Source organism: Mytilus galloprovincialis, chromosome 5 (genome assembly GCF_965363235.1).
Source record: "Mytilus galloprovincialis chromosome 5, xbMytGall1.hap1.1, whole genome shotgun sequence".
In the NCBI taxonomy this organism is placed as follows: Eukaryota; Metazoa; Mollusca; class Bivalvia; order Mytilida; family Mytilidae; genus Mytilus; species Mytilus galloprovincialis.
Window position 1 is genome coordinate 40411028 of NC_134842.1, and position 15792 is coordinate 40426819.

Consider the following 15792-nt stretch of genomic DNA (forward strand, 5'->3'; position numbering starts at 1 on the left):
AATAATGACCGAAAGTCATATCACTTGTGGTCGAATTATTCCACACAGTGTGTCTTGGATTATTTATATCTTCAAATAATGAGAATAAATGACTAAAAGCTCACCGTTGGGAAATTTAATGACATGATACATATATGTAATAATAACTATTTTGAGAGAAAAAAAAACTATTTAAACCATTTCCCAAGTTCAGGCTACGAGATGTTGTTTAAACATGGCACGTACTTTGGCATATCCCTGGTTCATCAACTCTTTGATCAGACACTTGTGACGTTTTACATGGTTTGAGTATGAGCTACAAACTGTTGAATACCGCATAAGTTTTGAAATGTATATTTCAAATACAGGTGAAGCTGATATATTGCTATCTAGGTTGAGGAAATTTCAATGTGATTAATAACTGCACTCCCCCTCCAGACAGAATCACAAAATCGATTACTACAAATCCGACGAACGTTTAATTTTTGAAATAATAGGCATACATTATATCCACCTGTTATTTAAAAAAAAATCACAAATATGAAGGGGAAGATACCAATGAGACATTTAGACCCAGTTCTAAAATAAAAGCCATATCGAGTTGCAAAATGATTTCGTTATTCGTTGTCTTTGAACGCAATAGAAAATAATTAATAGTCATATCTGTATCTGTAATGGATATGTCCTATTTCAAAATGTGACAAATTTTTTGTAACTCGTTTAATTCCGGAATTAGGAGTGTGAAATCTCTCTTTCTCTTATTTTTGCCACTGTTAGTTTACTATTGGAATGAAGGGTTGCATGTGTTCCGGATTTAATAATCTGCACAGAATTAAATGTATGGACAACAATAAAATACACTCCATAGCAAAATCAATTTGATATACATACATGAACATAATTTAAAATTTAGCAAATACAGATTTTCATAGTAGCAATTTTTTTTTTGTACACATAGTATTCCATTTGTAGAAATACCTCAATAAATACTTAACTAAACATATTTTTCTCCCTAACTTAACGATTATTTTTGCAAGACATTTGATTTGTTCTTCCAAATTGGATTATGTCAACATATAAAGCATAGAACATCTGTCTAGTATTATAAGTACGATGCTTACGAACAAAAGCAATACCAATTGTTAACTGAAGCAATTATGTTCAACTGATAACAAATAGCTTTGTTTTAATCTAAAAGAAGGTATCAAGTAATCTTATAAAATATAAATAAGCCCTGATATACAAAATGTATATATTGAAATTTCAAAAACTTGTTATTACAGTATCAAAAACCAATGACTGTTAAAGTGAAAGAAAAAATAAAAGTTGAAATATACATTATGTTAATCACATTTAGAAGTCCAATACTGTTTGGTTTACATATAACTGATTTGATGATTATCATGTGCTCGTTGTTTCGTTAGAGTTTTGTTAACGTCATCCAAGTGAAGATCAATGTCATCAACTGTGTTCATCCTTGTTTGACTTGATGTCATCTGGTAGTCTACATCATTGCTACTTGCAGAATAATCTTCAATTGAAACCTTCGACTGTAACCTATAATTATTAAATAAAACACTAAATAAGTTACTTTCAGGTTTAAACATATTGTAGTCCTGTAATATCATGTTGTCATTTCAATGTTATATTTAACATTGCCATTAAAGTGCGAGGTTTGGCATGCCACAAAACCAGGTTCAACCCACCATTTTTATCTTTAAAAATGTCCTGTACCAAGTCAGGAAAATGGCCATTGTTATATTATAGTTCGTTTCTGTGTGTGTAACATGTTAACGTTGTGTTTCCGTTGTGTCGTTTGTTTTCTCTTATATTTGAGCGTGAATTCATATAACTATAAGACGTGTCACGGTACTTTTCTATCCCAAATTCATGTATTTGGTTTTGATGTTATATTTGTTATTCTCATCGGATTTTGGCTAATGCTTAGTCCATTTCTGTATATGTTACATTTTAATGTTGTGTCGTTGTTCTCTTCTTATATTTAATGCGTTTCCCTCAGTTTTAGTGTGTTACCCCAATTTTGTTTTTTGTCCATGGATTTACGAGTTTTGAACAGCGGCATACTACTGTTGCCTTTATTAATCGTTCAACATGAGAAAGGAACATAAATATAACTGTTAGCTTTATCTTGATTTGTAAAATAAGTGTCATGTAGTGACCTGTTATTAACTGCAGTACAGTATGAATTATGCACATTGTTGATGACCACAAAGTAACCTATGATTTCAAACTTCCGCCTCATTTTTTTCTTTTTATAGTTTTCATTATTCTGCAATGAAGAATATACTCACCTCTGACTCTTGTTACCGTACTTGCAGCAAATCAGTCCAATCACTATACAAACAAAAACAAACACAACTCCTATTGAAGCACCAAGTGCTACAAAAATATTGCATTATATAAGAAATAGTATTTGTAGGTTTCTATTTGTCTCAACCAAAAAAAATGTTTTGTTTTACTATTTAGCATTTTGACTGTAATCATATCTTGATAAATACATCTGAAATTAAGTACTGCAAGTCGGACATATGTGCACGGAATCGTGTCTTCGTTATATTCGTTAATGTACGTACATGTATTTAAGATTTTATTTTTAGATAAAAATTAAAAAAAAAAGAATTTGTCATGATTTAAATAGGCCTCAGGAGCCAAATGGTGTAAGCAGTTACTACTGTAATTACTAGCACGTCAAACTGAGGTTGTGTGTTCGAACCCGTGCGTGCAGGAGCTTTCGACTGCAACCCTAGTTGACTAGAATTGTTAGTTTTTCTATCGAAGGTCAGTGGTTTTATCTTTGCTCTCCGGCTTCCTTGATCAATAAAAACTGACCGCCATGAAATACAAAAATGTAGCCCAAGAACAGCGCATAGAAGTGGCATGAAATCACAAAAGATAACAATCAAATAGTAATCTAACAGCATAACTATCTTGTTAACATAATCGAGTTCTAGAGAAACAACAGGATTTGTTTTTGAAATTTGGGCTTTTATTTGTTTACAATGTCGTTACTGAATATCCTTTCTCATACAGATTGATGATTGAGGTCACCGACGAGTTCATAGGACAGCTAATTTTTCAGGAAAATAGGTAAACAACCTTAACGAATTTAATCATTTATTTAACATGAAACGTCTTGTATTTACCTTTTACTATTTCCGATTTCAAATTCGAGGATTTGCAACCAGCCTGAAACATTAACATATATACATTTAAGCACTTAAACTGAGAAGTTTTTGAAAATGAAATTGTATGCACAATTAACATTTTGAAAGTGTTAACCAATTGAAGATAAACACACTTTTTTCATAAAGTGTTAATGGTGAAACTACCTAAAGTGAGTACAAGTGTTGGTCAAATAACAGAACCTATAATTTATATTTGATAATTAAAATATTTGAATTCTAGGTTCTATATACTTATAATTTTGATTTGTCTGCGTCAAACATAATATTTAAAAGTAGAGGTGATATTGACCATCAAAAATGGAATTTTGTTAACGGAAATTAGACGTTGATTGAAAATTGTGAAATATTACCACCTTCCTTTTCGAATACTAGAAGCAATGTTCATGACAAGTATGTATTTATCGGCGCATATTATACACAATTTGATATTTACAACTGTTACATATTGTGTTACAAAACCAATATGGAATAATGAAAGAAAGACCGACATGATGAGAACAATGTTAAAAATATGCAGATACTCAACAAAAACTGTTCACGAAACAAACTCTGGAAACAAACAATACCAAAACGACCACTTTGTGGCCTTACATGCTCAAAATAGGTAACACCATCTGGCTGCATGCGAGTTGTCAAAATACCTTTATGGGTTTGCAAAAATGATAAGCTGGTCTTATAAGGGGTTTAAGCACACTTGAGTTGAATCACTTTAACAAATTGGTTCTTGGTGGTCAACATTTAGTTATATATTATATATATAGCAAATATTTGATAAAATACACATATTTGGATTTGTCATGTAATAATGTGACATTTTGATCTTGTTTAACCTGTCAAATATGTGAACCTTTAATGTCCTGTTTTTCCTGTTACGAGCATCTACGGATACGACTTATTACAATATGATACCGTGTCATGCAGAAAACAATATTCCCTTTGTTTATCGCTCCGAAATAAAGCCCGTTCTTTTTGTGTACTTTTTTAGTTTTAATTCTTATACAAACTATATGTACTTCGGTTAAATTTATTATGCATATTTTGTTTTGTATTTATTTTCACTTACCAGATTAATGCATGTCCTAGCAGTAGAATTACAGGAATAACAAGTTTCGTCATAAATAATGATACTGACAACATCTCCATAATTCTGATTATCATAAGATAGACTGATTTCATATCCTTCCGTAGTCTTATCATTAGATACGGACCTCCTCTTACGATTGTTATGAAGATTTACTGACACCATAAACATACTTCTATATTCGGCCGAATCCGCTTCCCAGTCTGACGTGATAATGATTAGGTCGTCCAATATCTGAAATCAAAATATACAAAATGATGTCTATATCCAGGAAATGCTTTATCTTACAACTCATGTTCACATACTGTACAAGTGAACTCTTGAAAGTTACAAATGGACATGCATTAAATTTTCGTCATTTATTAAAATACACTAAACAAAGATATACATACTCACAGATGACAAGACAAAAAAAACTTTTAAAATGATGTTGGATGATAATGCAGATCCCAATATTTACCTGACTGTAAGGATTATTAATGGATCGTCGTCGAGGTTTTTCTTGACTTGAACATTTTTTACCGTACCGCACTGGCATCATCAACTCTGAAACTTATACTATGTCACTGGTCGAGGAATTAACTTAATTGTTTAAACATCTGTTAATTGTGATTTCATACTACAAATTATAATTGGTGACAACTTCAAATGAAGTGAATTATTGTAACAGACAACATTCATAACCACATGCTCATTTACAAAAAACGATGATCATATTACCTCTTAATCTTTCATGGTTAGCGGATTTTCATGGGACTTGTGCTTTTCACCTGTAGTTTTTTTTTTCGAGAAATGTTTTGTAAACTTTTTTGGTTTTATTTTCTTTGTTGTTGTTTTTTTGTTGTTTTTTTGTGTTCGACTAACAGATGTTGATTGTTGTTTGGTTTCTGCTCTTTCTCTTTGTCTTTAATAGACAGAGAAAACAGTACACATCGACATCACCATAGCAGAAATATGCATGCTCACGAATTAACAGTTGATATCAGTTTTTAGCACTGTAAAAGTATTTCTGTTTTATCAGATTAAATTCAGTCGAAACTGTTGAAAACTAAACATTAATATCAGGTTAAGTTTATATTTCTTTCAACTCAAATCAAACTTAAAATCAAACTAATTACAAATTATAAAATATGTTTATCAAACTCTGTCAAGATATAAAGGTTAAAATGTGCCTTTTTAAATATAATCTTTTTTCCAGATGAACGTGTCCATAGTAGTGTTACGGTGTTTGTACCACAATCACTGTAACCATATACATATGTAATAATAAAGTGATGACTTAAGGTTTTTCACATGATAAGACATTTCTTTAACACACATGTACAATACATGTATTCATTAAGCATACGTATATTTGTAATTATGATCTGCTGTTTAGAGTAACGAAACGTTTTATTGTTAAAAAAATTGGAATTTAGGTTTGAACATATACCTGAAAATGTCTGATTCTGTACCAAACTGTTTCTGATAGCATGTCAACGTAAACATTTGTCTTTTGACAGGAACGTGTAGCAGTTGAACATAATCCATAAGATGGCAGACTGATATTTTTCGGGGGTGAAGCTACACTATGTGAGCAGTCATCGCCAATGAATCCATCAAAACAGATGCATACAGCTGAATAATAAAAAAAACATATACTGTATAAGATCCGTATAAATATCTATCTAACGAGAGTGTGCATAATACATTCAGTATGAAGCAATGTATTATGATACTACAAAATAAAGATAAATCGATGTTGATTTCATTAAGTTAACATAAAATGAACTGTATAGTGTTTCAATGCAGGACGCGCAATTGTCACCATAAAAATTTCCCCAATACGACGTGTTTCTAGTTCCTTCTACTCTACAAGTTTGTGTAAAAAAAAGGCCATATCAGTTTTAACTGTACTTGATTAGTGCAATTCCAGTTAAGAATTATACTTAGGGCTGTTTTTTTTCCAAACATCATCACTTTCATAAACATGTGTAACCATGGACACTCGATACATTAACTAACATTTATTTCAGTAGTATAAAACATGCAACTATGGTTGGCACTGCGTAAAATAAATCAAAACAGTAAGTGAACTCAATATACATGATATACTCAACACACTTTATATAAGTTATAAGTCTACCTATTGTACAATTGCCATGACCGCTACAATTGCCTGGACACAGTTTAGCAGAGATATATTCCAAAATTGTTTGATTTCCTTCTGTTGAATTGAACAAATAAAGCGATTCATTTTTCTGAATTTCTGTCATGATGTTTATAACCATTGCTTCAATTGTATCCTTCAGGAAAACTGTATTTCCAGTTAGCTGCAAAGATAAGATGTAGTTTGAAAACTAGTAAAAGTAGAAATGTGATTGCAACAATATACATGATTTGTTGTGATGATCATGCTTCAAAATGTTTAAGTTGCAAAACTATCCGAATATGAGCCATGTCTGATATCAGTTATTCAATACTGCCAAACGATTTGTGGATTAGGTAAAGACATTATTATGAAAGAGGGACGAAAAATACCAAAGGGACAGTCAAACTCATAAATCTTAAACAAACTGACAACGCCATGGCTAAAAATGAAAAAGACAAACAGAAAAACAATAGTACACATGACACAACATAGAAAACTAAAGAATAAACAACACGAACCCCACCAAAAACTAGGGGTTATCTCAGGTGCTCCGGAAGGGTAAGCAGATCCTGCTCCACATGTGGCACCCGTCGTGTTGCTTATGTGATTACAAATCCGGTAAATAGTCTAATTCGGTAGGTCACATTCATGAAAGGGAAGGGGATTGTAGTAACGACGTAAGGAACACATCCGATATCATTTGTGAAACGGTTATTCCATAACGGTCAACCAACTCGTGATGGCGTCCGTAAAATTTACAAAAAGATGATTTCAACTTCACCATTTGGAACTCTTGGTTTAATAGCTTCCTTGTGAGCAGTAACCCTCTATCATGAAAATCATGATAGGAAATGCAAGCACGGGAATATCGTATCAATTGGGAGATATATACCCCGTATGCAGGTGTTGCTGGAATGTTGCTACTTAGAACTGGAAAGTTCACAATTGGAAAGCTGAAATCTTCTCTTTTGTCGTGAAGTTTTGTTTTCAACCGACCCTCATTGTCAATTTCTAGATGTAAGTCAAGATATGAAGCCGACTTAACTGTAACTGTAGTATCCTTTATCTCCAATTCGATGGGATAGATGCGTTCCACATAGTCACCAAATTTTGAATTGCTTAGTGAAAGAACGTCATCTATATAGCGGAAAGTAGAGTTAAAGGGTATTGCTAACTTCTTATCTTTCTTCCTAAGAAGTTCCTGCATGAAGTCAGCCTCATAATAATAAAGAAACAAGTCGGCAAGTAGAGGGGCACAGTTTGTTCCCATTGGGATGCCGACAGTCTGTTGAAAAACACGTCCTCCAAACGTTACAAATATGTTGTCAATCAAGAAATCAAGCATTTTGATAATATCGGTTTCAGAGAATTTTTTGTTTGAATCAGAGAAAAGTCAAATGTTTTAATACTGTTACAAGATGAAAGAGAGTTAGATTGTATGTACTCTAAAAGATCTTTGGAATTTTTGAAGTATCCACATCTGATTCACGCCACCTCTAGAATAGGCAGTTTCACAATAACTTTGAAGCCCGTCTTTGATTGCTGATAAAATAGATGTTAATAATTTAGAAAGAAGTTTCGTGGAGCACTTGGAAGACCCAGCAATATACCGTTATCCAATACAGTGATGGAAGATCCCGTTCTTGATCTTTGGTTTAAATACCAAAGGAACAAAGAACAGACCTATGATTATCCAGGATTTCCTCTTTGGTAAGTGTCGTGAGGGTATATAAAATTGGGAATGGAAATGGGGAATGTGTTGAGTTTCCAAGTGAATTGTCTATACCTAATTCGTTTATATGAATTATATATGAGATTGCAGATCAGTAATTTGAGATATAGAATATGCTTCAAGGATATTTGTGTTAATCCTTCTAAGCGTTTGAATATTAAGAAAATGGTTACCTATGAAGCCTTGTGAGAAAAGCACACAAACACAGATGAAAAAAAATGGGATGTGATATTCTTTCCAATGTGTTGAAAATAATGCTTACACACATGACATTCATGTATGAGAAATTTGTCTAATTGGCTATACTACCACATTTTTTTTATGTTTAGAGTTGTGTGTTAATTATAAAAAAATTTAAATGTGACCTTAACAATCTAACAAATTGATAGATTGCATACAATTGTTATTGATAATGAGTACACATTCCGTAACAAAACTGGGATAAATGTACTAGTCAAGAAGAATTTCCATTGTTACATTGGAGGTTAGCATATAAAAATGGTAAGGTATCACCGCGTATGTTACATACTACCATTAACGAAAGTTGCAAAATACAGCGAATCGTCTCATCAATTAACAACACTTAAACATAAATAAAAAAAAGTCATTCAAAAGTAAGAAAGACAATAAGATTAAATAGAATAGTTTAAACGTTCGGTTGAATATGTCATTTTTCCTGTGCTTGTATCATACGTCCGACATTAATTATTTATATTACCTCAATGTCTTTCACACAACCAATAATGTAATTAGCCCGCTGTAAGTCTGCAAAATCGCCGTATAAATCAGAAGGTAATGTGTTATTAATAACAGCAAGACATTCCTGATAAGCATTTATTTCTGTCCATCCATTTCTGAATGTTTGTTGAACCTAGAGAATAATTTTACAGATATAAACGTAAAGCCATTGACATTATTGATCTATTAATACACCGCTAAAACTTAATATTTCCAGGTCCCTGTTCGTATTGTGATGTGAAACAACGAAAGTGAATAGAAAAGGAGCTATAGACTAAAACAAGCTGTTTGTTATATAGCTTATTGTTATGCGTTTACTTTTCTACATTGGCTAGAGGTATAGGGGGAGGGTTGAGATCTCATAAACATGTTTAACCCCGCCGCAACTTTGCGCCTATCCCAAGGCAGGAGCCTCTGGCCTTTGTTCGTCTTGTTTGATTTTTAATTTTGTTTCTTGTGTATAATTCGGAGTTAAGTATGACGTCCATTATCACTGTACTAGTATACATATTTTTAGGGGCCATCTACGGGTGCGGGAATTCTCGCTACATTGAAGACCCATTGATGGCCTTCAGCTGTTGTCTGCTCTATGGTCGGGTTGTTGTCGCTTTGACACATTCCCCATTTCCTTTCTCAATTTCATTTGTTGGTCAGATAATGAAAAAAAATCTGGTGCAGTATTGTGATAAAAAATCAATCTAATAACGACAAAACAATTAACCTTTACAGAAATCTTAGATACTTTCATGTTACAAGCAAAATTATAACAAAGTATACACAATATATATTAATACATACAACTTTGTCTGTATTGTTAACATCTTCATCAAATGTCAGTGATAGAAACTCGATCACATCATCATTGTCATTAGTACTCCTTCTAACAATTTCACGTGAACCAATTGATCGTTTCGTCGTTTGTGATCTGGAACAGGATGTTTGATAAGCATTCACGGTGTTGTCTAACGATTTTGATGGACAATACTCAGTTCTCTCAGTAAGATTGCAGTGTACAGTATAAAACTCGTCAAACGAATCAGTGCTTTTGGCTTGTTTCTCGCAAGCACAGTACGTTGAACCTGCATTATTAATATATTCACTGCTGTAAGTGTCAATAGTATAACTATTGCTGATAAATGTCGGTGTTTCCACAAACATCTGTTCATCTGTCATGTCAGTTGTAATTCTGAGATAAAAAAAAAATAACATACATATATAGTATATACCAATATTGTAATTAGATCTCGGAATATAGTTTACATTAGCACTAATATCGATGTTGTCATTAGCAAATTAAAACATAACTAAATTATATTTTGTTAGGAGGGATGTAAAGAGACACACAAACGTTAATTTGTATCTCTAAAGTAGTCGCTACTCACTATCATACTACATGTCAATACATTAATTGTTTGGCATTGCACAAATCGTGTATTCTCTGACTGTTCATAACGTTAAAATACTAAATCCCTGGAATGTGTTTTAGTTGATTTAAGTCTCTGATGCATGATTTTTTTTTATTAATATTGTTTTTGGCTTTAAACTAGCTTTCAGTAACTGTGAGTACTCTCAAATCGTATTTTCTTTTTACCTGTTGATACTGTTTACAATGTTTTTTGTTATTTTATATTATTATGATATTGTCTATATACCAGCATTGATTATTCAGAATATCTACTAATTTTCACTTCTTCATACTGCATTTGTATGAACATAAAGATAATTCTCCTTAAATCTGCACAGGGAAGTTTTAGCTATCTCTAATTGTATAGTGGTATTGTTGATATTCACCCCAATTTGTATCTAGTGTTAAATTATATATTTACAAAATGTATATGAACTTTCTTTGTATTCCTAATTCATTTGATTAATGGAAGAATTTTATACACATAAGTAGTATACATAAAACGACAAAATTATTTTTCATTTACCTGTAGATATTATTAAAACCGGTTTTTTTTTTCAAAAGTGTTTATTTTCGAAGGGTTCAATTTTTCGCGGTGGTGACTTGCCATGTCTTTGTTTGTACTTATATGTTTGCTTTTTGGAGTTGAATGTTTGTCCCTAATATTTTATTAACTGTGCATTTGCATTCAGGTATGGCAGATCATATGTATTCGTCCATAATGTGTTAATTTACGTTTTTTTATTGAGTTAAGCCTTCAATTGATATTCTATCGTATGTTTGTCTATGTTGTGATGTTATGCTATTGTTTAGAAAAAGGAAGAAGGTTTGGTACCAATAAAACGTTTAAACTTGCTGCAAATGATGTACATAAGTTGTTTGTTTATGTAATTTATACGTGTTTCTCGTTTGTCGTTAGACCGTTGGTTTGCCGGTTTGAAGGGTTTTACACTAGTAATTTTAGGGCCCTTTATAGCTTTTGTTCGGTGTGAGCCAATGTTCCGTGTTGAAGGCCGTACATTGACTTATAATGATTTACTTTTATGAATTATTATTTGGATGGAGAGTTGTCTCATTGGCACTCACACCACATCTTCCTATATCTATATTTATCATTAATATTAGAAAAGAATGTCTTAATCGATATTTTTTAACCAGCACATAAAGACAATCGATGTTTTAAGTTGAACGATGCTAGAAAGGTTAAAACGATTCGATCCATGATCAAGACCCTTTTATCTTTTTTTGTACCTCGATGTGGTAAGAAAATATGTACAAGAAAAGCACGTGTATATTAATGAAGGGAATATAATGACACGTGTTTACACAATTACGGCAAAACTGAAAATGTCTTAAACGGTAGGATGCGACGTAACAATTATTTAGAATAAGATTTAAAATGCACTTTTCTTGTAAATTGTAGAACGGATATTATGTATTTCAATTTAGTGTTACATGTTGTTGGTGTGCCTGAGTTTTAAATTGGCAACAGATACACAAAAAAAGTTTGGATTTGTAATAAGTTTAATTCCTTTTCGGTGCATGTTTTTCAAATCTATAATTTTGAAGTCAGTGTATCATGTGTAGACAATCGACTATATTGTTCAAAATACAGAATGCTGATATTCTTCGAGAAGCAACAGTGATTACTGTGTTGTATAATATACCTGGTTTTACAAAATGACAGAATAATAAAGTTCAAATAATAAACAGAACTATAACTGCCTGTGTACAAACCTCCAGGAACGAGCAAAATCTTGATCATCATTAACTGGACCATTTGTACGGTGAGTATAGTCATCTGAAGGGTCCATTGTAATACTGGGAACTCCACAAAGACCTTTCACTCTATCAATATCATACACAGAAGGTTTAATAGTAACGGACCCGATGAATCTTGACCATCTAGATATAGTTATCGTAATTTCCGTGCCAGAGGGAATGGTGATCTGAAATTTAATCGATTAATCTGTATTTCAATTATCGTAATACAAAAGGGATGTGGTATAACTTTTGATGTGACCACAGTTCACAAAAGTCAACATGCTGTGTATACAAGCGCCTTAAGGTTGCTGTACGGTCTCTTATATTGAGCAAAACCCGTACCGTATAGTTATGTATAAAAAGACACACGTGCATACATATGTAAAATTTTAAAAAAAATCAACAAACTAATTTATTTCATAAAAAAAAACCGGAATATGAAAGACAGCTGTCATAAACATTTTTGAATAACAAGCTCCTTGCTTGCTCATATGGAATATTGCGGGTTAAGACATGCTTGACGGTGCTGTATTCTCATTTTACCTAGACAAAGAAGTGATAGTCATGATCACTTGAAACCAGGTAAAAGCCAAACACATCAGTTTCTGATATATTCACGATTAAATCGTTTACACCATTTTTCACTTTTTTCTATTTAAAGACCATGTGTTTTTTGTATAAATGATCCAAATACACAGTTATCAGTTTTGTTAAAATGTACAAATGTCCCTGCTAGTGAATTTGGTATAAACTAATTACTAATCGTGCAGAACGATTCGGGATACATTTCCTAGGATGACCTTTGGTTATGCAACCGTTGAAAAGCTTGAAGTGGAAAACCAAAAAGTTTGACATTATACTCTTTTTTATATTCAAGTTTGAAGTCATTTAACTGTGTTAATATCTGGGGAATGATCTAGATATCAAGCAACACATATAGGTCCGGTACCTTTGATCTCAAGTTTGGAATACACCAATTCACTTTATAATAAGACAATGATATACATGACATAATCGATATGTCTAAAAGTTAGATTAAACAATATTTATTTGGTTAACTGTAGCATTTAAAAATGATATATGTACTTATACATACCTTGTACTTGTTCCCGGTGTGCTCGATTAAAAAGTCGTTGTCATTGCAAGAGTCAAGTTGCGTGATTGGTGCATCAAGTAAAGACTTGCTGGTTCGTGAAATTGTTTTACATGTACGAATTACAAAACGAGAGTTTCGACTTCTTATCGCTATACCACAATGACATGATGACCCCTCCCATCCAAAACCACAATTTGTAAACAAAGCATGAACCTACAAACGAAAAAGGTAAAAAACTGTTTAAATTTTAATTATTTCTATTTTACTTTATGTCTTGATTATTTTGCTATTAAAATGTTCAAACGAAAAAGGATGACTGTTTCTATACAAGGAAATGAAATGGATAAACAACAGAACTGAGTGTTTGGAATGTAGAGAAAAGTATAGTTCAAAACGCATAACATTTATATACACTATAGCTAAGTATGTTTAAGATTCGTCTATTTTACTATTCTGTTTGAAACATTTCTAAATATGTGATTTAAATCAAAAGTGCTTTCTAAATATACCATACTCTTTCTTAAAGATAAACATAACATACAGCTTTAAAAAAAAGAAATCCCGATTTAAGCTTGTAGTTTCCCCCGTTTTTAGATTTAATATTAAAGCACATTTGTTAATTCCGGTATTTCTTTCTGAATAACGAATCACTGCAGAATGAAAGAAGATACTTTCCTTTACATCAGAAGAAATAATCTGCAAAGTCAAAAATTCAGCAACCAATGACAATGCAATTAAAAGCCTATAAAGAAAATTATTCTTGCTGTACAATTAAGGAATTTTATAAGGTCAAGGAACCATAGTTTAGCCCTTCCTCATATCTGCTATCCTAACAGAAAAATCATTCGGCAGAAAATGAGCAAAAAATAGAATATCATAACGCAATAGAATATATTTTTCTTGTCGTTGTCATATTTCATGTATTTATATATGTTATACTTTTAAATCGACAGTTTCAGAAATGTGACAATTATGACATTCCTTACAACTCTACAAAAGAAAATCAAATAATGTGTCTCACTTTTTACTTTGCGAATACGCATATGGTGGTTACATATTTTTATCGGATTAATTACCATAAATGGACACTTCATTGATGAGTTTGTTTCAAACACCTATCTTTAGATGGACGTGTCTATTATAAACGAACCGCTTATGCTTCGCCAAGTCAAGTGAAATAACTCATATAATAAATATCCCAAACAAACAAATTTTATTCTTTCTCAGTAAAAGTACTTACACATTTACAATGGATTGAAGCGTTTAACGAAGTGAACATTGATAAAGGGTTGATATAGAAGAGACCAATTGACTCAAACATTAGCAACTATATGTCACCGTACGCTATTCATTGCCGAAGGGATTGTATACAAACCACGACATATTTTCGCCTTTATTTGTCATTCGCAAGAAATTGATCAACGAACTTGAACACTGTGTGATCCTCATAATGGATGTCACCCATTAAATAGGAGCTGTAGACTGCGTCGGAGCACCCGTCTTTAGCCTTTTCATTGGTTTGTGACCTTGCATGTCTTTCATCAGTATTTAGGTTTGCCTTTCTTTGATATATGGAATATAAGCTATTCAATTACCGCACTAAGCCCTGGATACGATTTTTATTTATTATCATATTTCAATTATCTTTTAAAGAATAAGAAAACAAGAATAAATACCAAATAAGGTCCTCTGTCATTTTTGTACATGACAAATTCGCCGACGTCCATAAAATGGTAGTACCTTCCATCAAAGGTACTGATGTGCGGATCATTTACAGACTGGCAAAGTCTATTTGTTAAAACTGTATCTTTATCTAGTACAGTTACCTTAAAATGTAATGAAATTATTCAGAACAATGTAGATATAATACATTTACAGTTATAATCAATATCAGTTTAATGGCATTTCATAGTATTGTTTATTGGATACTATAGATATGAAAGGGAAAAAAATAATCTGCCTAACGCGATTAAAAAGAATAAAAAATCAGAAAGTGTCCATCATGGTTGCCTTTATCATATAACATGGTTATCAAAAAATGCATGAAGATAACGCGAAGTAACAATCCAAAAAACTAGAATTAACATGATTATCAATTTGAATAAAAGGAAAAAAAAATATTTGCAACCTTAATGTCTGGAATGTTGATGTTCTTCCAAATGTCATTGAAGGTTGAAATGGTACCCGTAGAAATACGAATGTTTGTTGATCTATCCTTAAAGTTGTATAGTCCATCACTGAATCCATACACGTCTAGTGTTTTAGTTTCTTGCCAATCATTTGTTCCTATACTAATTCCACAGAATTGGGATTGAAACACGACATCTCTGCTGACAATATTATTTAAGCATGAAAATGATTGTTGATCGAATTCCGGTTGAAATATATAAAACTTTTGATCACAATGAACTTTGAGGCCTTCGTGTGATGCAATACAGCTGATGGGAACAGTTGCCGTGAACTGTATTTCAATTTTTTCTCCTTCAATAACTGTGTAATCATATTTTTCTGGCTGAAAGAAAAATTTACAAAGACAACTATAAAACAAAAATCACCTTGAACAAAATGAACAATTATTGATACATAAAATATATATTTGACTGCAAAATTGACTACACACATAATGTCGTACTAATTTCACTTGAAGAAAAATATCTGAA

The 15792-nt window shown here is 32.1% G+C and overlaps 1 protein-coding gene across 1 annotated transcript in view; it reads right to left on the reverse strand.

Moving 5' to 3' along the window:
- Positions 1-932: 932 nt before the first annotated feature.
- The window catches only part of LOC143075814 (von Willebrand factor D and EGF domain-containing protein-like), a 47793-nt gene continuing 32933 nt past the window's right edge, over positions 933-15792 (reverse strand). Inside the window, exons 11-22 of the mRNA XM_076251371.1 lie at positions 15261-15644; positions 14809-14958; positions 13133-13345; positions 12010-12221; positions 9666-10053; positions 8848-9000; positions 6392-6578; positions 5699-5883; positions 4249-4500; positions 3144-3186; positions 2292-2379; positions 933-1536 (exon numbers count right to left, since the gene is read on the reverse strand). Of these exons, the coding sequence (XP_076107486.1) occupies positions 1356-1536; positions 2292-2379; positions 3144-3186; positions 4249-4500; positions 5699-5883; positions 6392-6578; positions 8848-9000; positions 9666-10053; positions 12010-12221; positions 13133-13345; positions 14809-14958; positions 15261-15644 (2436 nt within the window). The 3' untranslated portion in view covers positions 933-1355. The remainder of the gene's footprint in view (positions 1537-2291; positions 2380-3143; positions 3187-4248; positions 4501-5698; positions 5884-6391; positions 6579-8847; positions 9001-9665; positions 10054-12009; positions 12222-13132; positions 13346-14808; positions 14959-15260; positions 15645-15792) is intronic.